A 26,939-nucleotide genomic window follows, 5' to 3' on the forward strand; every position below is an offset into this window, starting at 1 on the left:
TGTGCACACTCAACCCAGGGTCTTGACAGCTGTTCTGTTGTAATGGCAGGAAGGAAGAGAAGATGGAATTGAAGTGAAGTTGTTCATTGTCACTGCAACAAACTTCCGTACACCCATGTTCATTGTCCTTGCGGTTCCTGTAGTGGAAACCCTGTCACAACATCAGTGGAGTATAGACACTGGCAGTTGCAAAATTCCTTGCAGTCTGAATCCATAAATTTTGTTTCTACAATCAGTCCGGGAATCAGTACAAGGTGCGTGTTTGTATCTTAATTAAGAATACTGGTCAGAGGTGTTTCATGATTTTTTGTACGATACAACTTTTGCAAAGCAAACCATGCACTGGCTGTTATAAAAAGGCCCATTATTTGTGTAAAACCCTTTCACCCGAATTGGCCGCCATGTTGCAGTGTGGATTTTAGGCACAAGCTTTATATATTTAAGCTTAAAGTTTGTTTTGTAAAATTAACTCACAATCTGTGGTAAAATTTACGACAAAACGATCACAAATGCATGGAAACTTCTCAAATTCATTAATTATTCGTGTGCTGATGACCCAAGCAGCTTGCATCAATTGGGTCAGGTACATGTATTTTGACACCCAATGAACATACCGATCAAGACACATTCAATTAGTTCAAAACCTGATCAAGAAACTTGAATTTTAATTAGTGTTAATACTAAATACAGTATATTTGCCACTTCAATCATTACTTACAACAACAATACGGCAAGATATTCTTTCTTAGACACAAAACAGTGCATTTTAAAATTCTGAACACTGCAGTCTAAAAGTTGTCAATTACCTTTTGTCACTAGCATCCTGAGGATTCAAAGCTTTGGATCCATTTTTCTCCTCCAAATAATGCTTGAGGGCACAAATGATACCATAAACCTGTATCTGGCAGTCCAGGTAATCCCATTTTATACTAGTTTATAAGTATCCATTCATTTATTTACTTTTTGTTGTTATATCTTTTGTTCTAGATTTGGCATAGTTTTTTTATTTCTCGGTGATATTAGCTAAAATTTGTTCCTCTGTAATTCTGGGAGAAAATAGTGGTTAATTCATGTATTTATTATGTATCCAGGCTAGCAATAAAGAAGGTTGCCGAATCAGATACCAGTGCTTTGAATCACGAGTCATGTTCTTTATACAAGCCGAAGCGATATTACCAGCTCCATCAGTTTCTGTGTCAGAACCGCCAAAGGCTAGGAGGACGAATGCAAACGAAGAGTGCTACCACGAGGACTATTTCCACAACTGCCGAAACCCAAATCCAAATGTGTGGAGATTCTGTCCCAATCTGGTCTCCACAATCCTTCGGTGTGAGCCCTTTATATTTATATAAGATTTATATATTGAGCAAATGGACCATTTTTAAACTCGTGGATACGCAAAGCGTAGAAACGTGTTTCTTGCGGGGACTCCGATATGCAAATGTGTCACTCACTCACTCACTCAGGTGTAGACACTGCTTGTAACTAGTCGGCCCAAACGAGAGCGCCTGAGTCCGACGCCATGTTGGAATAGTAACCGTGCCCGAGGCCATATTGGAATAGTAACCGAGTCCGACGCCATATTGGAATAGTGACCGTGCAGTCAGTGTGAGCCTACTACTCAATGCGTGCATCGTGCCAGCCCAAATATTGATGATTTTGTAGCTTTTACACGACCATTAATATTAGGTGTTTCGCTAAATTGAAGTGGAGTTGACTTCGAATGTTCGAATTAGTACTATGGCCAACTTGAAGGCTGAATTTCAGGAGCATTTGAGTCGTCCAGGTGCTCAAAATGACCAGGAGATATGCATTTGTTTGCTGGAAAGTGACCTGAAAAGCTAATGTGGTAAGCTTTGATGAGAATGTGTCTTATTCCTCGACCTTAATGAGCTTATATGAGTGAAACGAACAACTTTTAATGAACGAAACAGCTACTGAATATAAGACAAACATCGGCACCATTGTATAATATTGTAATTTCATTTTTATAATTTAGTAACATCTAAACCTGAGGCCAGCCGAAATATTGTTTTAACTCTACGACATTGTTTCAACCTTGCAGTGCTGACATATTATCGTTTTACTTTTCAAGTTTGGCTGATTAGATCTGCTGTGAGATCCAACATTCAATCAAGCAGGACCTTCGTTCACCGCTTTACAGTCTAAACACTTAAGTTTTTCATGTTGAGATGTCCATGTTAAACCAGCATCGAGTTAAGTTTAGATTAAAGTTGTGGTCTCTATACTTGTCTTGTTTGTTTTAGTACATTGAAATGCAAATAAACTTGGAAAGAAACTCCCAAATACTTGATTTTGATAAGCTTAAATGATTTTTACCCTGTCTTTTGTTTACACTTTTGCCTCCTGATTGAAAAGATAACAAAGGGAAAGAAACCCCCTGTGAGCTTGTCCCCAATTATTAGTTAATACTAAATACATTGACACTTCAATAAAGCTGTTATTATTACTGTTGGAACACATATTTATGGTCGACAGATTTGTCGGATCAACACTGAAAATGCTTGCAAAAGAGTCTGCTCATTTTGATGTATTTTACGTGCAATATATATAGAGACAAGCGGTTCCACATTGGAAAAGAAGTGCTGTCTCATAAGAAACCTTACCTATAACCTTGAATGAAATACAATGAAAAACGTTTGTGAGCTCGTACGACTTGAATACATGCAATTTTTTCCAGCAGGCAGATCAACATCAAGATCTGGGTGTGAGGGAAGGGGGGGAGTGGGGAGAGTACTCTATGATTTGTTGGACAGGAGTGTCCTCTGTAACCCAAGAACCTTTAGCCTTTAGCACTCCATGTTATGCTGCAATTTTGCCCCCCTAGCTATTCTGGACGTATGTCTTTGTGATATGTGTGCAAAAAAAAGCTAATGAAAAAAACGTGCACTTTGTGAGTTAAGTGCGACCTTGCATGGTACAAACCCGGCTTGTTTTAACAGCATTTAATAATACACCAGTAATTGCAAGTTCACCAATATGTTTCATCTCTAGATTACCTAATCCACGAGTTTGGCCATAGGTCTCCTTTGATCCCACTTCACCTTTTACTGCTAAGCTCAATGTTAGGATTTCCCTCATCTAACATTGTTTAGTTTTTACAATCATTTCTGTGGAATCCAAAGGTAAAAATGTTGAAGGTTATAATTTGAAGGTGAGGGGAGGAGGGGTCAGTATGCACTTTACCCCATTTTTTGCACTTTCCCAAAGACACATTCCTGTGGTGCTTTTCAAGCTAGGGAAAATGTTTGGCACATAAGATTCCATACATAACTGAAACCCAAACTCCAAAGTACAACTTATTATAAGTCCTGAGCAAAGAAAAGTGCAAAAATCTGAAATCAGAGGGTTATATCTTAACCCGGCAGGCTACATCTGGATGGGTTTGTAGGCTAAATAGCTTTCTGTTTCTGGGCTGATGGCCCTATTTACCCAGGAGGGAGTGATGAGGGGTACTTATGAGTGGGGCAGTATTAAGGGCTTTTAACTAAAATCATACTAACAGTTTGTATTCTTTTGTTTTATGAATTGGGGTTTGGATTGCCTTTCACTAACAAACCCTTTGCTTTAGTTTCAGAGAACATGAAATACTAATCTTCAGCTTATGACTGAGATCACACTGCACATTGTGTTTTTGCTGTTTAAGTCTTGACAGGTATTATTGGAGTTCTCAAAGTTTGATCTCCACCTATTAATTAACAAATCTAAGTACTAACATCTAATTTTGTTTCTTTAATCTACTTCTAATATAAATTACTGAACATTTCCTTATGCAATATGAAATGCAAGCTAACATATTAATTTAAAAAAGCTAATATCTTAATGCCATGCCATTAACTTCAGGTTACGTGTAAATATTTTGTTTAAAAGGGATCCTTTTTAATTTTTCATAGTTTGCAGAGAATGATGTTGTTGGATTAAAAATGCGTGAGACCACTTACAAAATGGTGGATATGTTAGAGATTACCTCAGCTCCTGATCTCTTGGCTGAGATGATCACGAAATGTCCAGATCTGAGATGTGCTGTCATACTTAAAGACCTGGATGACCAGTGCCAAAAGCTATGTTCTCATTCCCAGTAAAATTTTTCAGTATTAAGGATTCCAAGATCCAAGCATAAGGTTAAATACATGATAGCTGTTTTCAATAGAGGCTCAAAAAGATTAAGTTGTGTTCACTTTAGTACTGGATAAAACTCTCCAGTTAGAAAACATGCACCATTTTACAGCTGAAAACTGATCATGGGTCAAGCATAACTAATTTACTTCAATTAAATTTTTGCTCTCTTTTGATTGCTTTTGTTTTTCATGGATCTGGTGGGGTTTTTTTGACAGACACACTCATCCTTTGTAAAAAACTGATCTTAAGAGGGACTGGCCATATTTTTGGCTATATGGAATAAATATGGGAAGCAGGCTTGAAATTGTAATGAAATAAACACAATATACCACCACATGAATGCATACAGCTGTTGTAGCAAATTTTTTATCGAAGGGTGGCAGGAATGATACAGTGGTGAGAGCACTTGTCTCCCACCAATGTGGCCTGGGTTCAAGTTCAAGAGTCAATACCATATGTCGGTTGAGTTTGTTGTTTTACACAAGCTAGGTTATTCAGTTTTTCTTGATCCACGATAAGCCAATGGAATCAGTAGAAAAATAGCCACACCGTCTGTGAATTCATATACCACTAGTACTGATCTTTATTTACATTATGTTAAGGCCACATTACATTTTGATGTTCTTGTCCAGTAGGAGCTCAAGGAGTTCACTTGGGAACACATTATGATGGAATTGCATGAGCGAGCACCCGAAGTTTAAGATTTTCTTGTGACCGTGGCCTTACCCCGAGCAACGAAGTGTGAAGAGAAAACTATCCCTCCATTGTGTGAAGATTATGGTATCCTTATGAATGCTCCCCAAGGACAAACATGGGGCAAAATGAGAAACAGTTTCAACTTCTAATATGTCCCAAGTATGGTTTTTTTTATCTGCAAGTAAATCACCATTCGTCTGCATTAAAGTTATTTTATTTATTTTTTTATTTGTTACATTTACTCCACATTTACAAAAAAATAGTGATTGACATTACAGAAACATGAGATGGAGGTGTCCAAAAGCTTTGCAGTGCAATATTAGGGACCTCCCATGAATAAAACCTGATAATAAAATTCACATACCAGTCACAACAAGATGTGCTTCGTCCACAACAACAGCACGCACACGCCTTTGAAACTCTGTTGATTTTAGGAGCTTCATAACTGCTTTGTTCTCTACTAGGGCTTCCGGGTGAGCATAGATTAGTTGAAAGTTCTTCGGGTTTTCCAGTGGCTCAGATATGCAAACTTGTTCCCTGTTGTTGTCTTCTCCATCTAGAGCCACATGATCACCTTTAAGAATACACACTTTCAAACCACATTCTCTTAGCTTAGTCACCTGGTCCCTTATTAGAGCATTTAGAGGTGATACAACCAATACAATTAAGTTAGTTTCTGTTGGTCTGAAGCCAGAATCCATAAAATCTGCGAAGGGTGCCATAAGTTGGCAAACTAATGACTTGCCAAAACCGGTTGGCAGCACAGCCAGCGCATCCTTTTTCTCCACAATAACAATCCTTAGGATCTACATTTGTTTCTCTTTAAGCATAATATTTTCTCTTCCAATTACTTGTACAGGGTGTCCAGTGACAAAGTTGCTCAAAAAATAGGAAAATAGGAATTTCAGGATTGAAAAGGTAGGAAAAAATAGGAAACTTTGTCTAAAAAATAGGAGAAAAATAGGAGAATCAATAGTACTGTGATGGACAAAGATAGCCTTCCTTCACCCCATCAGCTATCCCAATCCACCACTTTAGTCCACAACAATGATGAACATATGAAATACAACAAAAGGAGTATTTCAATATTAAATGTGTCTCTCATACTGGTCTAAACATAAACAAATCAGTTTTTTTAATATCAGATTATTTGATGGTACAGAAATTAAAGGGCAAGCGACTCCTTTACAGAGTTGTATGTTTTCATAGAAACATGAAGAACACTTGTGATTCTGTAAACCATCAATTGAATTTCCTAGTCTTAACCCGCTGGCATCCAAGACCCTGAGCCCAGACCACCCCGTCAAAATATAGACAAAATGGCCACTCGAGTGAGCTCACACACCAGTGTTAAAATATTTCAAGATTTTAATGACTTCCCTTTGTCCTTCTGCTGTAAAACTTCACAGAAATACTATTTATATAATAAAAATTTACTAAATCAACTTTTATCTTACAGATGTGCAAGATGCTTTCTGAAAAAAAATATGAAAATTGGCAAATCCATTCTGTCCAGGTGATCTGTGACGTCATTGTGGGAGCCTGGGGAAAGAAATTTTAATGCCGTATCCCATAAACCAATGCACGCACCAATTCAATCTGTTTTCGAATCATGGCGGTTGGTCGGCCACCATGCACGAAGGTTTGTGACAGAAATTGTTCCATGGAAGAGAGATATTTATTCTAAATTAGACTGAAAGTGAAAGGTCAAAAGCTTACTAGGATGTCTTCTGTGAGTCAAATCCTCGTATAATTCTTTCGGATTTCGTCAGCGCTCGATTCTTTCCCGTGGGAGAGTGTTGCATTTACACGTACATTGAATCAGTGAGTACATTTTGACGAAGTACTCAGTTTTATTCTGCGGTGGAAGTGTTGTTAACAGATCTAAACAAGCTAGCTGTCCGGCTCTGAGAAGAGTCGGACCTTTCAGGATCGGATATCTTTCCTTGGGATTTCCATGGACGTGTGAACTTGGTGGGTAAGTTGCCTGTGGGCCTCCATCGCCTGCTCACTTTAAGAGTGGAATTTTTAGTAGCAGCTCTTTCAACTGGCTGAATTTTGACTCTCTTTGACGCATCAGTCCTACCGTAATCTGGTATGGTGGTTTGTCATTAGCCAGGATACGTTGCTCTGTCCATTTAGCACTCGATTTCTGGTTGACGTCTGCTTCAATGATAGAACTCTGCATAGCCAAGTGCCTGCGAATCTTCCTCTCCATCTTTTTTGTGACTTGACATCTAGAACTATGGAATCTTCAGTAATTTCCAAACCAAGAACGTCAGAGGCTTTCATAACTATGCAGGATTTTTAGTGTACCGGTAGCCCTCTTTTTATTTCTAAATATCCTAAAAAGGGTGCAAACTTGTGAAAGATGTGCACATTATTTCCTAATTTTAAAAGTACTTTGACGATTTTTGAAAATGGCACTTTATGCTTTGGTTTTTGTTATTCATATTGTGTAATTCTAGGAAAAATCCATAACCACCCTACAGATCCCTACCTCCACTGTTTCAAGGAAAGCAAAGCTAGAGAAAAAATTTTGGTGCCTTGATGGGTTTTTTCCTGCACGATACAATCACTGTCAGTGTAAACTAGTTTGAAAAAGCACATTTTACCTGCTGCAATTTTTGCAATTCGCAAACATAGCGTTTCAGCTGATAGAACGCCAAGGTGAGCAGTACCAGGGTAGTACTCAGAAAGGGGTGTACCATTCAAATTTTTATGCCCAGTGTTCCCAAGATTTTGTTTGGCAAACTCTCTGTGCTTTTCTTTGGTGGGGACTTTTCCACACAGTTCAGTCTCAATTTTTTTTCTGGTAACTCTCTGCATCTGAAACTGTCCAAAATGGTTCTGGACAGATGACCTTCATGTTGCCCAGTTAGATCTGGTGCTCTGGGGCTTCTGGGATTGGATAAGTGGATTTGGCAGATGAACTGCCAGTAGATAATCTCCTCTCCTTACCATCCCCCACATGTTCATCTAATAATTTTTAATTTCTTGCCCAGTCAGTGGGTGTTAAATTGTTTTTAGCTCTTTAAGTTGTTTGTAAAAAGCTTGACCACATTTCTTGTTGGCTCATAGTCATCATTCCCCAACCAAAGGGCACCAGTTAAAACTGTACTTAGTAAATTGTGAGGCTCAGTTAGTTTCACTCCTTATACTGGTTTCTCCTGTCAAATGACGAGACCATTTTAGCCAAGGAAAGCCATCAGTGTAATCCATTAGAATCAGACAATTATTATTGGCTGTATTGATTACACTCTAAGTACCAGGTTGGGTAGGAAACAATGAAATGTACTTTTCAATGTTAACATGACCTAAACACACTTCTCCAAATTCATTGAATTCTAGTAAGACCAATTTGTTTCAGTAATTCTTGGCGGGTGTCATTCAGATGACCAAAAATCTCATCCTTACTTAAAATTGGATTGATGCCAATGGGCCCTTCCAAATTTTTCCCCCACTTGTTTCTCAGTACATTTTGTTTCTTTTTGTCCAATCGTAAGTGACCTCACAATTCCACAAGAAAATTCCATAAATGCCGAATGCTGTTTCCTAAAAACACAAGGTGTAACGACATCCTTGAAAAAAGAACCATGGTCAATTTCGAGGAGCTAGTCACAAGAATAAGGTTTGTTCTTTTGAACTATTTCAGTTAACACTGGCCTCTGATTATAGAAACCAGTGCTTGGTGAGGGCTCTAGACAAAACAGCGCTTGAAGTTCTGGGTAGTGCAGGGACAGTTCATTTCTGAACGCATAATTTGCTGTGAAAATCGCGAGTTCCAACAGTTCCATGCGGTACAAAGTCGACGGGTGACACAATTTTGGCAATCCTTGGTAAAACTAAATCCACAAGTTCTTCATCGTTCAGACAGTTCAGCAGCTCGCTGACCCTTTGCTTCCTTGAATAAGGATTACTCTCGTCTAGAAATTCTTCTGCGCATTGTCTAAATGAAACCCATTTCCGGGAGGTTGGCAAGCTACCCGGTTTGTGCTCCGGATAAAGACGAAGATGTTCGTTTAAACTCTTTGTTTTTGTAAAATTTACCAGTTTTGCAATGGGCAATGAAGACGAATTACTGACTCGGTGTTAAGCACATTTTCCTTAGCTCGACAAGACATCCAAACAAACAATAAAAAGCCATAATAAAAACAATTAGCCGGCAAAAGAAACAATACTTAAGTACTTTAAATGTTGGATGTCGCCGCGTCAAAATGCCCGCAAGAATTGTGCCACCCGCGACAATGGAACTGACTTCGAGAGAGCAACGAAGGCTCCATCAAAACTTCTTTAAAATCAGCACATAAAAAAATACAATTAAGACAAACACACCATTCCCAAAAACCAATAACAGCTTTACTACGAGTAACATTTACTGTTGATAAAGCCAATGTCCAGTACATAACAAAGAAATAAACAAGCTAACTTCATACAACGCAGGAGTACATCGAGCTTACGTTTGGATTGTCTGCAACGCTCGTCGCCAAAAGTTGTCGAAGCATTCAGCAACGCAGAGTTTCTCTTCTTGGCAATAACTGCATTGTACAAGCTACCCAGTGACAAGTCTTCTCACTCGTTGATGGCGAAGTATTTTTAAAACATCCAGCTCACATCACGCCGACTAGCCGCCATGATTCGAAAACAGATTAAATTGGTGCACGCATTTGTTTATGGGATGCGGCATTAAAATTCCTTTCCCCAGGCCCCCGCAATGACGTCACAGATCACCTGGGTATGGCATCCTTTGCAGAGTTATGTACAGTGCCCATTGGCTTTCAGAGAAATTTAAAATAGAAGAACACACTTTTTACCCTCATGTAATCAGGATTTTCCATAAAAAAGGCTGTTATGAAATCCTAGGTGAATTTGGAATGGGTCACCTCTCCGAGAAGAAATAAATCTTTAGCTTTTGAGCGCGATTCAATTTTGAATTTGCCCGCCATTGCTGACATCGCGATACGTCATAAGACGCAACTTCACAAACATTTATTTGCGAGTCAAGACCAACAAACTTGATATAATGCTTCAATTTTAGTTCCACAATGAATCGAGAATACATCGGCAATGCAAATTCATTCAGTTGTTTTGACTATAAGCAATAAATGTAACTGAACAATGAAGTAAATCTGTCATGTTCATCTACAAACAATGCTCAACAAGTGAAGCGCTACACAGTGAGCATGCATCATTTTCACGAAGAGACTACACTGTGATAAAAATAGCAAGGATATATACAATAAAGGAAAAGTTCTGCCTCTTTAGTTCTACAAAGTTTAGCCGCGCCACTCAGCAAAGCAAGACCTTTCACCCCGCATTTGGTGACACAAAGGAACACCACATTGTTCACATGTGTAGGATGTTTCGAAGGTACGGCCTTGGCCTTCCTTGTGCTTTCTCCCAGCCTTCGCACACATGGCACAAGCTCTTTTCCAGCCTTCTAATTTTCCCAGAAAGTGTCCTCGCAAATTTTCCTCTGTTGTAAAGGTGGACACAGCACGTTTTCCAGAGTTTGAGGGTCATTTGTATCCATTGTATCCGGCGATAAGAAGCTTGGCGAGTTCATGATGAAAGTCTAACTGGCATCGCTCCTTTTTGCCAGCTAGTTTTTCAAGGATAAAACCATTCACCATGGACAAATTGAGAAAGAACCAGAACAGGTATTTCCACCACTTTCGAGAAGTTGTTCCAGGTGGATAATAACTTCCGTATTGGTCATTGACATCAACCCCATTCATCCCAGAGTTGTACGCAACAACGACATTGGGTTTTTTCATCGATTCAGCAGGCACAACTCGCTTTCTCTGGCCCTGAACAACCTGCTGCACTGCGTGTATTTCGGGCTCAGGAGGCATATTTGTCAACAGTAAAGAGACAACACGTTTATCTCTCCACATTGTTGCGACCAAATTTCCACTTTGACGGGTTCTTACTTTGCCTGCAACGAGTTTCATCTGCTTGAGGTCTGCAGGGAAGTCTTTCCTGTTTTGGCGCACGGTACCACAAGCATAAGTGTTTCGCGATTGCAAGTCTCGCATCAAATCTGCCGAAGTAAAGAAATTATCAAAGAAAAAATGTCTGTTGTTGTCTAAATAGGGCTCACCAAGAGTCCAAACAACATAATAGCCTAAACCTTTTCGTCTAAACAAGTCACTGTTTGTACGGTTCTTGCCCAAGTAGACTTGGAAGCGAGGAACATAATACGTGTCGGCATCTGCGAGCAGCCAAACTTTGATCCCAAATTTATCTGGCTTCATGGGCATATACTGCTTGAAAGACAGCCTACCATTGAACTTCACAAGCCCCTCGTCCACGGTGATGTTTTTGCCAGGTGTGTAGGCTTCAGAAAACTTCTGTTCTAACAGAGTAACTAGCGGGCGAACTTTGCACAGCAGATCTGCTCGGTCCTCGGTGTGGCAAGATGGAAGTACTTTCCCAGAGTTGTAAAACGCTGCTTGGGGATTGTTTTTTTAAAGCCCTCGACTCCAATAAATTGATCACAATCCCAGTACATTGCCAGCTGTGGAAGTTCGTGGATTCCAATCAAAATATTGAGGCCAAGATATGCTGAAATTTCCGCTCAATTGGTTACAAACGTTGCATCGCCCTTTGAACGGCCATAGGCAATGCTGTGCCGGACGATTTCATCAAGGAATTCATCGTTGATGAAAAGGTTGAAGAAATCTTTGGCCGTCACATTGTCCCCAAGATTTCTGGATGGGCCATGGCGAACAGAGAACTCTTCTACATTGACTTCACTCAATGTATTTGACCACCAAAGTGGATTTGGCAGTGTGTCCTCCAAATCTGCGTTACTAACAGTTTCCTCGTCACTGCTTTCGCCGCTTTCCTCATCGCCATCATCAGCAAAAACCTCAACATCGGAATTACTTGCACTTTCCTGAGGTTGTTGGTCAATGAGAGTGTCAATCTCTTCATCCACATCGCGAAGTGATCCTTGCTCTCACTGTCTTTGGCGATCGACTGTAAAACCGGCAAAGAAATCTTGTTCTTCATCAGATGAAGCTGGAAATTCATCAGATCCACCAGAAGCCATGTTCAGAAGTAAATTGTTGTTTTAAAAAATTCTTGAAAAATCGTAAACGGAACATATTCTTGCGAGTTTGGTTTCAAATGAAAGCTAATTTATTCATGTCACGTTTCACCGCATTTCAATTCTCAGGGTAGTATAGTTTCTTAGCTACAGCCAATCAAAGTGTGCCATGTCTGACAGGGTGCATGAGGGCGCATTGGAATTTCGGAGAGATTATATTTCTGGGCGCATGAGGGCGCAACGGATGTTAATGAGTTAACAGTAACAGCTTCATTCAGTTAAGAAACAAAGTTCTCTTTTCATAACTTCAGAATTAAACAAGCAGAAAATGGTAAACACAACAAATCGTTAGTGAACACATGCTGTTCTAAAACTTCCACTCTGTTCTGGCAAATGCAAGTCACTGCGACTTGAGACTCCTGCACTGGGTTGACTCTGTACAAACAACTTTCCTTGAGATTCATCAATGGATGGTTTAACAGCTTGAACATGCTTTGCTTTCTTGGCATGTTGCAATATCTGTGATTTTCCAGAGTTGTCACAAAGAAACTCTTTATCACAAAACTGGCAGTATGCGTGAAAGTCATCAAGTCCTTTACAACACCAGGAGCTCAGTTTTTGACCATTGGAATCAATAGCAGAAAGCCACACATTGTTGAACTTTGTTCTGCCGCCAGGCATTTTTCAAACGAAGCAGTTATAATTCAGCAATTTTTTCACTTATGTGGAGTAATCCTGCAGTTTTTGAAATAAAAATTATGTTAGTCCTACATGGGAACACAATACCTATCTAAAATTTATATATTTGGTACCAAATTACTTAAAATACTAACTAAAACAAGAATGCTTAGGTAAAGAATATTTGCAGGAGTGGCAAATGCAACCATTTTGAGTCTTGCACCCTCGCCACCTCTCTGCAGACAGAATCAGCAGCGCATAAATAAGAAGTTAGGTAGAAATGCATCAACGTGCATATATAGAATATTTAAAGACACTTACCATTTATATATAACATCAGCTTGATGATGTGAGCATCTCCAAGATTCAAAGATGATCATTCAGGTGTGTACAACTTGTAAGCCAACCTCAATGCATTTTCAATAGGTTTATGCAGAATAGTATTATGTTGGGTGCCACATGCACTATTTTACTAGATTTGATAGAATGTATGCAGTAGAAAACCATATAACAGTTAATTAAAGAAACAATATTTCAAAATATTTAACAGAAGCCCAACAAGCAACAGAGGTCAAAAAAAAACATTTTATATCTATTTTTGTTAATTTAGAACATCCAAGTCATTCTGATGCCAGCTTTTCACCAAATCTCTTTCTAAGAGCATATAAAAAGTATGATTCCATTTTTAATTTTGTAACGCATTTTGGCTTCTAACTATAAAAAATAGCGATAAAATATTTCTAAGCATATTGAGAAAGTTAAAAATTTTTTTTAAAAATGACGATGTTTCAACGTTGAGCTAACGTCATTATCAAGTCAAAATGATAGTTGATAAAAACAAATGTATAAATAGGCAGTAAAACGTCATCGTTTTTTAACAAAATTTTTAACTTTCTTAATATGCTTAGAAATATTTTGGCTTCACCAGCAAAAAATAGGAAAAATAGGAGGTTTCATCTAAAAATAGGAGATAGTAGGAATATGCTAAAAGAATAGGAAAAAATTGGAACTGGACACCACAAGTTGTAGAGTGAAATTTACACGTTGTTCTACATCGGACTCCGACAACAAGGAAGTCACTGAACTCGCCATGGTTATTTCTGGGTTGGGGCTGCTGACCAAAAATATTATGTTGATCTGCGTCAAAAGGATGCGCAATGCATGGTAGGCATGCACAATTCAACCGGAAGTCCAGTATTTTCGGACTTCAAATTGCGTCTTTCCAGGGTCGTTTGCTCCCGACCGCTGGTGAAAGGGAACGAATACACTCAGTATGAGGGTGGCATTCATCCTCGATATCGTGAGCATATTCCTTTGAGAAAACAATAAAATCGTAAACAAACGTGAATCTCGTGACTTTTTTTGGAGTGGGAAATATTTTACTGTAACATGTCAGAAACAAGCTGTTCTGTGTGTGGGTTTAGAGGTACTGAGCTGAGGAAGATAGCTGGAATGGACAAAATATGCTCACGATGTTGCTGGAAGTGAGAACACAGGTGCCTCATTAGAGGATGTACAACACCAGCTTCGAAGGTGAAACTTAGGAATATTCCAGGAAGGCTGGTGCAGGCAACAGAAATTGTAAGGGGCACCTTTTTTTTCATAATTTAGAATACCACCAGAATTAAAACAGTGCTGTAAGTCGTGTTTTACTAAGCTCCACAAAGGAACTGCAGAATTTACAATTAACTCACCAATAAGAAAGGGCGGCCAACTGTAAATTACAAAGAGGCATCAGCGAAAACTAAGAAGAGAATTCAAAGGAAGGCAATGGAATTATTAAACAATGCCCTGAGTAATCTCCAAGACAAATGCAATGAAATCTCTGGAGGTTGTGGTGAGCAGCTACTAAACACCATCTTGCCAGCTGTGAACCTTCCAAGTGTACAAGCAACTTATGAGGTAAAAGCCAAAATGCCATTGCTAAGTCTAAGCTACCCCCTTGAATGATAGTACTACAGCAGCCCACAGGGGACGTGCTGCAATTTTTAATAATTTCTGCTGTAAATTTAAAAGTTGCTGCAATTTTAAATAATTTCTACAAACAAATAAAACTTGCTCCATAATAAAGATACTTGCTGCAATTGCTTTTAATATGCTGCAAATTGAAAAAATGTTGCAGCAAATATAAAAAGTTTGCAAAATTAAAAGTTGCTGCAGAAATAAAGGTTGCTGTAAAAATAGAAGCTGCTGCAAAATGAAATGTTGCTGCAAATAGAAAGAAGTTGCTGCAGATAAAAAAAAAGTTGCTACAGAAATAAAGTAAAATAAAAATATATGAAATACACATGCATCATGGCTGGGGAGGTTTAGACTGATCCACGTTTTCATGGAAGCCATATTGTTTCCCTTTGATTTTGAAAATGTTCTCCTCCTCTTGTGGGGAAAACTGTCCACTTGAGGCCAAATATTGTCACAAATGCGGGGATCATGTAAGGCAGAATGTCACTGAGTGGGAAGCTAGTGTCGATGAAGGCTCAAAGAAACATGAAAGTCGCAGCAGTGCTAGTGCCACTGGAAGTGGCGGTGGAGCGTCTGGGTTGTTAACCTTCGCCCAGTTTCAAGCCCGAAAGGAAGAGGACAGATCAAAGCACTTTAGGAAGAAATCTGGAAAGAAAATGAAGCTCGATTGTAAAGGTAACATAGATTGTCAGACCAAGATAAACATTGGTGTAATGATTATGAAACATGGTCGCCTTTCGATTAAGAGGGGTTATACACTTCCGATAAATGTTACACCAAATATAACTTCCGAAGACCCTATAGGAAAAGCTGTCGAGAAGCATAGCGGTTTTCATAAAGCTGTTATCCAAAGTGACAAGAAGGCATTTCATCAGGTACCGTACGCTGATAAAAATAAAGTGGGTACCCTACCTGGTTTCGATGAGCCTTTCACCCTTAAGAGGTACAAAGAAGAAATAGATAAACCTTATTCAAGGGTCATGTTCTATTTGTGTTCAAATCGGCTATGTCAACCAAGATCCGACCTAAGTCAACACTGAACGTTGCTTTTTTCAGGGGAGCCAGCTGTATATGATGGAGGTCCAAGGAGAGAGTTATTTTCAGATAAATGACTGCAGTCTTCTTTTCTTGTAATAGTTATGGGTATCTGGCACTCAGTGTAGTCAGTGTATGTGGTGGGTCTCTTATCTACTTCCCTGGAAGATGAGATGTACTCATTTAGATCACATATTGTAATTGGAGCCTTTGGCCTTCTTAATCTATTTATTAAAGTGCAACAGAATTGGTCCACAGTTGTTATGCGAATTGGTCAGCGGTTGTTATGCTGTCATGGTGGATTTCTACTTTGTCCCAAAAATGTTTTGGTTTTTATCAATTTACTAGTTCTTCACTTTATTATTTAGAATGGTATCAGTTTAAATTGACAACCTTTATCTATGGCGATTGAGCAAGTGGCGCTGAAAGCTGCAATCAAGTTGGCATTGGATGATATGTTTGATACCAAGCTAGCCTCGTTGCTAGATACAAAGCTTGAACCCTTACGGTCTTCTATGGATTTCATCTTGAATGGCTTTGACGAAATGAAAAAGAAAATAGCTGCTCTGGAAAATACAAACGCCGAATTAGCTAAGGAAAATCAGTTTCTCAGGCAAGAGAACTCCTGCGTGTCAAATGCTCTCAACCAAATGAAGTCAGCACATGATGAACAAGAACAATACATAAGGCATGATTGCCTGGAAATCAGAGGAGTTCCCACTTCTTCAGGTGAAGATACAGATGAAATTGTTAAAAAAAGTTGGCTCAATCTTTGATGTTTGTATTGAAGATAAAGATATCTCAATATCACACAGAATTAAAAGTGACAGTGCGATTTCTCGCATAATCGCTAAATTCACTCGTAGTCATGTGAGGGATGACCTTTACAAAGCAAGATCCAAGTTGAAGAATTTAACCATTGATGACATTGGTCTGGGCAGACAAGGAGAAAACAAGATCTTTATTCAAGAAAGCTTAACTCCATCTAGAAGGGAACTTTTCCATAAATCTAACAAATTCAAGAAGAAATTTGGGTTTTGATATATCTGGGCCTTTTATGGAAATATTTTTCTTCGTAACGATGATGCCAGTCCTGCAGTTGAAATTTGTTCCTTCAAAGACCTGGCTAAACTGGAAGCAAAACTAAAGCCATCTCTATCGACTGGAATGGAGGAATGTTTAACAGTCACTCAGATTTCAAGTGCAGATTCAAATGGAACAGATACAGGATGACTTTCACTGAATGGCTGGTATAAATTATGAAGATCTACCTCGCCTTCAAGTGATTTCAGAGCTAAATAACATTCCTCAACTTACAGCTTCCAATCCTGATACAAATATACCTTCTAAGGTAAATTTTGATTATTACTCTGTTAACGATTTTTGCAACTGTGCTGATATTCAAAATTCATATCCATTAACATCATTCTCTGTTTTAAATTGTAATATAAGAAGCCTAAATGCTAATTTTGATCACTTAACCCAAATGTCGGCTGACTTGAGCTTACCGTTGACTCTGTTTGGTCTCACTGAAACTTGGATTAATAATTATACTGATCAGGCAATAGTTCATCATCTTCTGGCTACACATTTATTTCCCAACCAACTAGCCTAAAGGCAGGGGGGGGGGGGGGTTGGAGCATTTATTTGTAATGAAATCAATTTCCATGTAAGGGCTGATTTGAGCTCAAGTATTGATGAATGTGAAATTCTTTGGGTAGAAATTGTAAATAATTCTAGTAAAAATATTCTTTGTGGCATTTTCTACAGACATCCAAATTCAAATTTAGAAACATTTTTGAGTAAGCAATTTTCATGTATTGATATTATAAATGGAGAAGGAAAACTCTGCTCTATTAGGCGACTTCAATGTTAATCTTCTGAATTTTGAAACCCATAAACCTACTGAGGAGTTTATAAATACTATGAGTACCAATTTTTATGAACCTCATATCATTAAGCCAACTACAATAACTTACCATACTGCAACTTTAATTGACAATATTTTCTTTAATTCCCTTGATTTTCTTACTATTAGTGGTAATGTAATTTATGACCTTAGTGACCATTTACCCAACTGTTTAATTGTAAATGAAATTACTATGTTGCCTGACTCAAAAGATAAAATCTACAAACAAGATTTTTCCAACATTAATGAAGAACTTGTTCTGAATTACTTTGCATCAATCCAGTGGCTAGATGTATTTGGTGAATCTCAGAATGTCAATCAGCTATTTGAGGTTTTCTTTTCTAAGTGCTGTGAAATTGTAAGTAAACACTTTCCATTACAAAAACTCTCCTGTAGGGAGGTGAAATTCAATTCTAAACCTTGGATAACTAAGGCACTTAGAAAGTCTATAAGTTATAAGAATACTTTATACAGACAATTTATTAGAACTAAATCTACTACTAGTCACTACAAATATAAAATCTATAGAAACAAACTTACAGGTTTACTACGACTTAGCAAAAAGCTTCACTACCACAATTATCTTTTAGCAAATCAGAGCAATGTCAAAAATGTGTGGAAAGGTATAAGGCAACTTGTTACTCTTAAGCCAAAAGAATTCTTCAAGTCCAAAAGGATTGTTAAAGACAATCAAGTGATTACTGATACTGAAGCAATAGCAAGTGAATTTAATAACTATTTTGCAACTATTGGCTGGAGATTAGCAGCTCAAATTCCCATTTGTGGAGCTTATACACATAAAGTTTATCTTGATACTCCCAGTAGCTCAAGTTTCTTTCTTTTACCAGTTACTAATTTTGACATCATAGAAATTATAGATAATTTGAATCCTAATAAGTCAACTGGACCTTTTAGTATTCCAGTAGTCCTCTTGAAAGTTTTAAAGAACTGTATTTCTTGCCCTCTTGAATCCTTTATAATTGTTTTTTTACATCAGGCAATGTTCCTGATCATTTTAAAGTTGCAAAAGTTATTCCAGTCTACAAAAAAGGCTCACCTCTCGTGGTAACAAACTATTGTCCTATCTCATTGTTATCTATATTTAATAAGATTCTTGAGAGATTGATGTATAACAGATTAATTAAGTACTTTGAGAAATCTTCTACTATTTTTGACCAACAATTTGGATTTCGCTTGTCATTCCACATTTCATGCCCTTATTCTTATGATAGATAAAATCCAAAAGGCTATTGACACTAAGAATTATTCATGTGGTATCTTCATAGATTTGGGTAAGGCCTTTGATACTGTGGATCACCATGTCCAACTTGATAAGTTGGAATACTATGGTATTAGAGGCATTGCACATGAACGGTTTTCTTCCTACTTATCTCATAGAAGCCAGTTTGTTTCACTAGGCCATGTGGAATCTGGTGCACAGCAAATTCCATGTGGAGTACCACAGCGTTCAGTTTTGGTACCCTTATTATTTTTGTTATATGCGAATGATTTGCATAGATGTTCCAGTGTATTAGATTTCCATCTGCAGATGACACCAACATTTCTTTACAAGATCAATACTTACAATGCCTTGAGTTAAAATTAAATGAAGAATTAGATAAACTTAATCAATGGCTACAATTAAATAGGTTATCTTTAAATATTGACAAAACAAATTTTGTAATTTTTCATCCTCCACAAAGAAAAGTTCTATCTGTTAATTTACAAATCTCAGGTATGCCTGTGGAGCAAACAACTTAAGTCAAATACTTAGGTCTTATTATATTTATTGTCATTTAAATTGGTAAAAACATGCACATGAAGTGAGTAAGAAAATTTCAAGAGGTATTGGTATCCTATATCCTATATAAGCTCAGGCATTTTGTTGCTGATGATATTCTTACTCAGCTTTATTCCTTAGTGTATCCCTTTCTTACCTATGGCTTGGTTGTCTGTCTATGCCACAACTCTTAAACCCATTGTAACTTTGCAAAAACAGGCTCTACATATAATCACATTCTTGAAACAAGATGCTCAGTCCAGCCCTTTATTTTCACAGTTAGGCTTAATTAAATTCATGGATCTGGTTACGATGCGAACTGCCGTTTTTATGTTTCAGTATTACCATAATCTATTACCCTAAGGTCTTTGAAAATTACTTAACATGCATATCATCTAAACATAACTACAATACTAGGCTAGCATCTAAGTCAACATATTGTATCAATCAGGTTAGACCTAATTATGGTAAATTCAATCTACATTTCTCTGGTCCTTCCATCTGGAACAATTTGGATGAAGAGATAAAAAGTTTATCTCTGCATTTATTCAAACAAACCTTGACTAAGCAATTTCTAAGTTCTTATGCTTAATGCTAGCTTAGTATTTTTGTCTAAAACTGGTACTTTTACTACTTATATTTCTTTTTATATTTATATCTATATATGTTTGTTTTCTCTTTCTAATTCTTTCTATATTTTTCCTAGAACCGATTTAAAGTGTAATAATTCCTGTAACTACTCCACTTGTTTAGTTTTTACTATTTTGACTAGTTTTCTGCTTATTTAAGTTTAATGTATTCTTTTGCTGTATGACATTCTCTGTATTATGCAAAATAAAACTCATCAACAATAGATGAGCTTGGGGAGTGGTGCCTAAAAGGAGGGTGAAGCCACGAGTGCCACCGAGCCGAACGCATAGGGTAACCATGACAACCCTGTGAGCGGTAACCACCCAACCGGCACCGGCACACTGAAAAACAGTGGAAACAGATTTTTTTTATTTTTTTTATTGATTAAAAGCATATTACAATATTGCAACAAATTACAAAAGTAGTGCAAAACAGAGGGTTGTTACAACTGATAATATTTTAATGAAAAATAGTCGATAATGTATATGGTAGTAAATATTACAAACGATATGTCTCTCTAGCTTTGTAAAAATGTATATAGCTGGGGGACAGGGCAACATAGTCACATCAAGTCATTTGTCTATTTCAAGCTGGATAATAAATCTAGATGTGAATTCAGAGGTATCTTGTTTCTTTTGCATTGTTTTGCAAGCATAGTGGTATTGCTTTGCATATAACAGAAGAAGATGCAAATCCTTTGTTTGGTTATCAGAAAGATTCGTGTTTGGTGTTGGTAAATTGAGAAAGCATTGTAGCGGGGTTAGGTTGACATTGATTTGGTGTAAACTATTGAACCATTGAAGAGACTCATCACCTAATTTCAAGAGAGATTGACAATCAAAGAATGCATGTTCAATAGAGTCATTTTCATCCCACAGAACACATTTGGCACAGTCAGTTATTCCAAATTGATTAAGTTCTTTATTAGTGACTAGTATTCTGTGCAACAACTTGAAATAGAATTGTCTTAACTTATTATCCCGAGTGATTTTATAATTGTTTTGGATACAGTTCACCCAATTGTCAGCAACTTCAGGACAATTTTTCTGCCATGATTTAATAGCAGTAGGTTCTGTTTTGATTTCCTCTACAAAAAGTTTATAAAACTGCTTGCAGAAAGTTTTCTTTGAATTAAGAGTGATATCTTTAGATAGTTGGAAATCGAAGTTTTCGCAAATTGAATTCAGATCTCCAAGGTCCATATGAACTGATGTGTAACTTTTGAGATAAGCGGGAATAGCTGAGGTGATTTGGTAGTATTGCAGAAAGTTAACTTTGATGTTATATTTATCGCTGAATTCTTGTGGTGAAAGATAATTACCTTGATTGTTCAGCAAGTCTTGCACAAAAAGAACATTACTATCCCACCACGCCTTGCAAAAGACTGATTTGTTTTCTATAGTTATATCTCTGTTGTTCCACAAAATGAATTTGCGTTTCAAGGGATCTTCGTAATTGCTATGCAGTTCTTGATAAAAGAGACGGATTTTTCTGTCTAAATTCTTGACACTGTAATTACAGTTTAGAAGAAAAAGGAGCCCGCCATGTTTATCAAAGTAGTAATTAGGGATTGCCGTCCAGGTGTCATGAGTGTTATTTAAGAGTCTACTTATCCAACTGAGACGTAGCGCTTTTATGGCAGTCCTGAAGCAGGGAAAGCTTAGCCCACCCTTAGATAAGGGGCGGAACAGAACCTGTCGCTTGATCTTATCTCTCTTATTCTTCTATAGAAAAGCAAACAGTTTACTTTGGGTTTGTTGTATCGCTATTTCTGGGACAGAAAGCATGGAGGCAGTATAGATTAGCTGAGACAGACCTAAAGATTTTGCTAGCATAGTTCTTTGAAAGAGCGTCAGGTCCCGCGACCGCCATATATTACGCTTCATTTCCATTTTCCTTATTTTGACATAAAAATTTTTGTTGTTGTTGGCAGCTGCATCATGGGAAAGGTAAGTTCCAAGGAATTTTATGGGATCTTTTGGACACTGGAATTTTAAAGGCTCTATCTTATTTTTGCTCGAAGCACCAATCCACAAGGCTTTTGTTTTCTTTTTATTTAATTGCAAACCGGACAATACTCCAAATGAATTAACTATATTCATGGCATTTCTAAGTGATGTGGTATCTTCAAGAATCAGGGTTGTATCATCCGCAAACTGTGAGATCTTAGTGTTCTGTCCACTTGGGAGTTCGATGCCCCGGCAGAGTTGGTTTTGGTGTATTTTGAGGGCTAGCATTCAACCGCTAACACAAACAAAAGAGGACTCAGGGAACACCCTTGACTGACACCTTGAGAGACTTTGAAGTAATTAGTCATGAAACCCGCATTCATCGTGCCACTTTCAACATTATTATAAAGAATGGACATCCATTTTGTAATATTTGGACCAAAGTTGTATAATTCAATACACTTGTGGATAAAATTCTATTCAATGGTGTCGAAGGCTTTACAAAAATCAATAAAAAGTAGGATGCCTGGGAGTTTTTTAGCCTCTGTATATTCCATGATATCATTTAAAAGCCGAACATTTTGGCCAATGAATCTACCTTTAATGAAGCCTGTTTGATCAGAGTGTATAATCGAAGACAGTATTGACTCAATTCTTTGGCGAATTGCTTTTGCCAAGATTTTGTAATCAACGTTTAAGAGAGTTAGCGGTCGCCAATTGGATAGCTCAATAAGGCAGGAGTCGTCTTTTGGTATCAAACAGATAACGCCATGCCTTTGAGATATTCACAATTGTCCTTTGGTAAAAGCTTCATTATATGAATTAAGGAGATGTGTGCCAATTAGGTCGAAGAATGTTTCGTAAAATTCTTTGGAAAAGCCATCCTCCCCAGGGGATTTGTTGTTCTGAAAGGATGTTAAGACGTTCTTTAGCTCATCAAGTGTCAGGTCAGATTCAAGAGACACTGATTCCTCAAAAGACAATTTGGGAATGTCTAAGTCCTCAACAAAGGCAAAAAAGTTCTCTCTGAAATTTGTGGAAAGAAAGCCGGATGATTTCGTTTCTAGTAAATCGCTATAAAATAATTCTATTTCTTGGTTGATTTGTTTCATGTCCGAAATAATCTCGCCATTCTCAAGTTTTAACTCTGCAATAACTCTTTTCTCAAAGTTTCGCTTTTCTAAATTGAAAAAATAATTGGTAGGTTTCTCACCTTTTCCAATCCAGTGGACTTTTGAATGGAACATGGCTTCTTTGCCTTTTTTTCCGTAAATATCTTTGAGTTCTGTCTTGATGGATTCATATTCATCTAACAGTGGTTGGTTGAAGTGGTTTTTTCCGTGACATATTTCATTATCAAGGGCATCGAGTTTTCCCTGAAGATAAGTTCCCCTGTTTTTAAATTCCTTGCGTTTTGCTTTCGAGTATGATATGGTTTCAGAGCGAAACTCCATCTTAATAAGTTCCCATAAAAGTTGGTGGCTCTCAACTTCTTGATACTTTGATAAAATTCTTGGTAAACATCCTGTGATAAGCTGAACATAGTTTTCGTCTTCTAATAATTGGTTATTGAATTTCCACATGCCTGGGTCGCAATGAAACGCATCGTTGATTTCTATGCTCAAGTAAATGGCCTTGTGGTCTGGAGCAATTGAGGAGCGGATTTCAGCTGTTCTTATGTTTGACTTCAAAGACTGTGCAATGAGAAAAAAGTCAATTCTAGATTTAAGCTTCAGAGATTTTGATTCATAAGTAAATGCCTTCTTTTTGGGTTGTAGGACTCGATAAACTTAACTTACTTAATCCTCTTCGTTCCTAAGTGGAACATAGGTCCTCAACTAGCACGTGCCACCTAACCCTATTTTGTGCAGTGCCTTTTGCCTCATTCCACGTAACATGCTTCGCCGCCAACTCTGCCATTCTCATGCGTCTCCAGCTGTTTTGGGGTCTCCCTCTCTTTCGCTTCCCCTGTGGGTTCCACTCTAGTGCCCTCTTGACTACGTGTCCATCTGGTTTCCTCAGTGTGTGGCCGATCCAGCCCCAAGCTCTCTGTCTTATCTCTTCCTCTATCGGTCGTTGCCCTGTTTGACTCCAAAGGTCCTTGTTGCTGATTTTTCTAGGCCACCAAATCCGCAAGATGTTCCTCAGGCTCTTATTGATAAACACTTGCAACTTCTGCTCCAATCCCTTGGTCAGCCTCCAAGTTTCAAAACCATACAAGAGCACTGCCTTCACATTTGTCCCAAAGACTCTCAGGTTGGTCTTGGTTGTTAGTGCCGTGGATCGCCATATTGGTCTCAGCATCGCAAATGCCTGTCTTGCCTTTCCAATTCGTACCTGAATGTCCTCGTCAGTGCCTCCCTTCTTGCTTACAATGCTCCCAAGGTATGTGAACTCATCCACTTCCTCAACCCGCTTCCCAGCTACCGACACAACATCACGTTTGGTACCAATACGCATCAGCTTTGTCTTGGTGGCATTGATCTTCAGGCCTACCTTCGCACTTTGTACCTCCAAGGCTCGTGTCTTATCCCTCATATCCTGTATTCTGTGCGACAGTAGGGCCAGATCATCGGCAAAGTCAAGATCTTCTAATGATGTCGTAAAGGTCCACTGAATACCTCTTTTCCTGTCAGAGGCTGTCCTCGTCACCCAATCCAGGGCGACCAGAAACAGCAAGGGAGATAGCAGGCAGCCTTGTCTTACCCCGGTCCTCATATCCAATGGTTGAGTCTTCTGTCCATTGTGTACCACCTGTGCGGAGAAACCCTCAGAGAACTCTGATGATGGTGACTATCTTGTCAGGCAACCCATAGTGCCGCAACAACCTCCACAAAACATCTCTACTGATACTATCGAAGGCCTTCTCAAAATCGATAAAGTTGATGTACAAGGAGGACTGCCACTCGATACTCTGTTCTATAATAATCCGCAGTGTTGCTATTTGATCCGTGCAGCTTCGACCTGCTCGAAAGCCCGCCTGTTCCTCTCTCAGCTTTTCGTCCAACACAATCTTGATGAGCTCCAGGATCACTCTGCAAAACACCTTACTTGCCATGTTCAGCAACATAATGCCACGCCAGTTTTTACAGTAGCTCAAATCACCTTTCTTGGGCAGCTTGATTAGCAGACCTTTTCTCCACTCCTCTGGTATCTTCTCCTCATTCCATATCCTGTTGCAGAGGCCCAGAAGAACCTCCTCTGATGTGTCCCCTCCCGCCTTAATTGCCTCTGGTGGAATATTGTCACATCCTGCAGCCTTCCCGTTTTTTAACTTCTTTATAGCATTCTTGATTTCAATACGTGTAACGTGACCTGTCCTGATGTTAAGCTCGTCATTTGGCTCCACCTCTGGCGGGTTGATCAGCTCCTCATGGTTAAGCACTGTTTGAAAGTGCTCCCTCCACTGGTGCATCTCCTCCTCTGCTGTCCTGAGCAACACGCCTGCCTCATTTCTCACTGGCTTACAAGTATTCTGGATCCTCCCACTTAGCTTTCTAGTGATCTCGTACAAAGTCCTTGCATCACCTCTTTCCAGCCTCCTCAGCTCTCTCAGCTTCTGCTTCCACATATGCCCTCTTGTCTCTCCTATACCTCCTCTTCACCTCCCTATTTAACTCTTGATATCTTTTACTTGCCTCTCTCTTCTGGTTTCTTGTTCTGGCCATGTTTATGGTGTTTTTTGCCACCTTTTGCTGCTCGATTAACTCCCAAGTCTCCTTGCTGATCCACTCCCTGTTTGCCTTTGCCCTACCCAGCACCTGCTCGCAGGTCTCCACATAACCTTGTTCAATCTGCCTCCATTCATCATCCACTGACAGTTCCTCCTCCTCCATCAACTGCTGCAGACCCTCAAATCTGTTATGCAGTGCTAGCTTGAATGCGTTCCTAACCTCCAGATCTGTCAGCTTGCTGACCTCAAAACGCACTCGGCCACTATCCCCCTTTCTCACTTTGGCAATCCTTAGCCTGACTTTTGCCATCAACAGGTGGTGGTCTGACCCAACGTCTGCTCCATGCATCGTGCGAACGTCCTGCAGTGAGCTCCTCCATCTCTTGCTAAATGCCAGGTGGTCGATCTGATTCACAATACCACCATCAGGAGACCTCCATGTCCGCTTGTGACACTCCTTATGGGGGAACAGCATTCCACCGATTACCAGTTCATTTGCCTGACAGAAGTCCGCCCATCTCTCACCATTTTCATTCATCTCAGCTCTTGCTCCATGTTTACCCATCACCTCCTCTCTGCCTGTGTTATCCATTCCCATCTTAGCATTCATAGCTCCCATGACGATCTTCACATCTCTACATGGCACCTGCTCCAAAACCATCTGTAGCTGGTCGTAGAAATCATCCTTCACCTCCTCCGTTGCCTCATTTGTTGGGGCATAGCATTGCAAGATGGTAACCTTCTGCCACCTCGAGTTGAACCGGGCTCTGATTATCCTCTCAGACACTGGCTCCCATTCCAGTGGACATTGTGCAGCTTCTTTGGACAGAATAAAGCCAACTCCTCTCTCATGATTTTCACCTTCATCCATTCCTGAGTATAGCACAGTTTCGCCTGTAGCTACCCTCAACTTCCCACAAGAGTTCCATCTCATTTCACTTACTCCTAGAATACTAATACCATACCTCTGCATCTCCTTGATCACCTGTGCGCAGTTACCAGTCTCAAACATTGTCCTAACATTCCATTGCCCGATCTTCACACACGCTTTTGGCGACAGCAATTTCGTCGGCGGTTTATGCATCATTCGCTGCTTCGCACGTTGTTCCAACCGGGTGTTAACATCTTTTACCCCTGCTTCCCGATAGGGTGCAGTGGTAGTTCTAGCTTCGGTCGGACTCGATAAACAACAAGACCTAATTTGTCCATAAAACTAAGAAGAGAATTCCTGTAACTTGTTTCTTGCCATTGTCACCCTCCACGTTTATCTATTGAATGAAGAGTGGTGTTCCAGTCACCAGTGATTATAGTTCTGGACGTGTTTGCTTTAGAGACAATATCTATCTAATAGAAAATAACCATATGAGGAAGTAGCAGATCCCATTAAAATAGTGCTCAATACACATATAGTGTAGAGCTGAGTATATGAGTAA

At 38.9% G+C, this 26,939-nt stretch overlaps 5 protein-coding genes and 2 pseudogenes across 5 annotated transcripts in view; 2 read left to right on the forward strand and 5 right to left on the reverse strand.

The window, feature by feature from the left end:
• Nucleotides 1-26,939, forward strand: part of LOC145500997 (uncharacterized) — a 383,300-nt gene that overhangs the window by 339,916 nt on the left and 16,445 nt on the right. The gene's annotated exons all lie outside the window — the stretch shown is intronic.
• Nucleotides 1-26,939, reverse strand: part of LOC145501057 (uncharacterized) — a 176,870-nt gene that overhangs the window by 148,685 nt on the left and 1,246 nt on the right. The window lies entirely within an intron of this gene.
• Nucleotides 2,306-8,960, reverse strand: LOC145501033 (uncharacterized; annotated as a pseudogene).
• LOC145501594 (putative ATP-dependent DNA helicase Q1) lies at nucleotides 5,193-5,558 on the reverse strand. The gene has a single exon (XM_081481034.1). The coding sequence runs from the start codon at nucleotides 5,556-5,558 to the stop codon at nucleotides 5,193-5,195; it is 366 nt and encodes a 121-aa protein (XP_081337160.1).
• On the forward strand, nucleotides 16,809-19,846 carry LOC145501595 (uncharacterized; annotated as a pseudogene).
• LOC145501596 (uncharacterized) lies at nucleotides 20,457-22,121 on the reverse strand. The gene is made up of 2 exons (XM_081481035.1): nucleotides 21,963-22,121; nucleotides 20,457-21,608 (listed from the first exon to the last, which is right to left on the reverse strand). The coding sequence occupies exons 1-2, from the start codon at nucleotides 22,119-22,121 to the stop codon at nucleotides 20,457-20,459; spliced, it is 1,311 nt and encodes a 436-aa protein (XP_081337161.1).
• On the reverse strand, nucleotides 25,358-26,590 carry LOC145501598 (protein CFDP2-like). The gene has a single exon (XM_081481036.1). The coding sequence runs from the start codon at nucleotides 26,588-26,590 to the stop codon at nucleotides 25,358-25,360; it is 1,233 nt and encodes a 410-aa protein (XP_081337162.1).

The sequence above is a fragment of the Orbicella franksi genome, chromosome 10 (genome assembly GCF_964199315.1).
Source record: "Orbicella franksi chromosome 10, jaOrbFran1.1, whole genome shotgun sequence".
NCBI lineage: Eukaryota > Metazoa > Cnidaria > Anthozoa > Scleractinia > Merulinidae > Orbicella > Orbicella franksi.

Coding starts and splice junctions, on each gene's coding strand:
- LOC145501594 (XM_081481034.1), bottom strand. CDS start 5,558: ATGGCACCCTTCGCAGATTTTATGGATTCTGGCTTCAGACCAACAGAA.
- LOC145501596 (XM_081481035.1), bottom strand. CDS start 22,121: ATGCTAGCCCTCAAAATACACCAAAACCAACTCTGCCGGGGCATCGAA. Junction 21,609..21,962: donor ATATAGTTAATTCATTTGGA/GTATTGTCCGGT, acceptor GCTTTTCTATAG/AAGAATAAGAGAGATAAGAT.
- LOC145501598 (XM_081481036.1), bottom strand. CDS start 26,590: ATGCATAAACCGCCGACGAAATTGCTGTCGCCAAAAGCGTGTGTGAAG.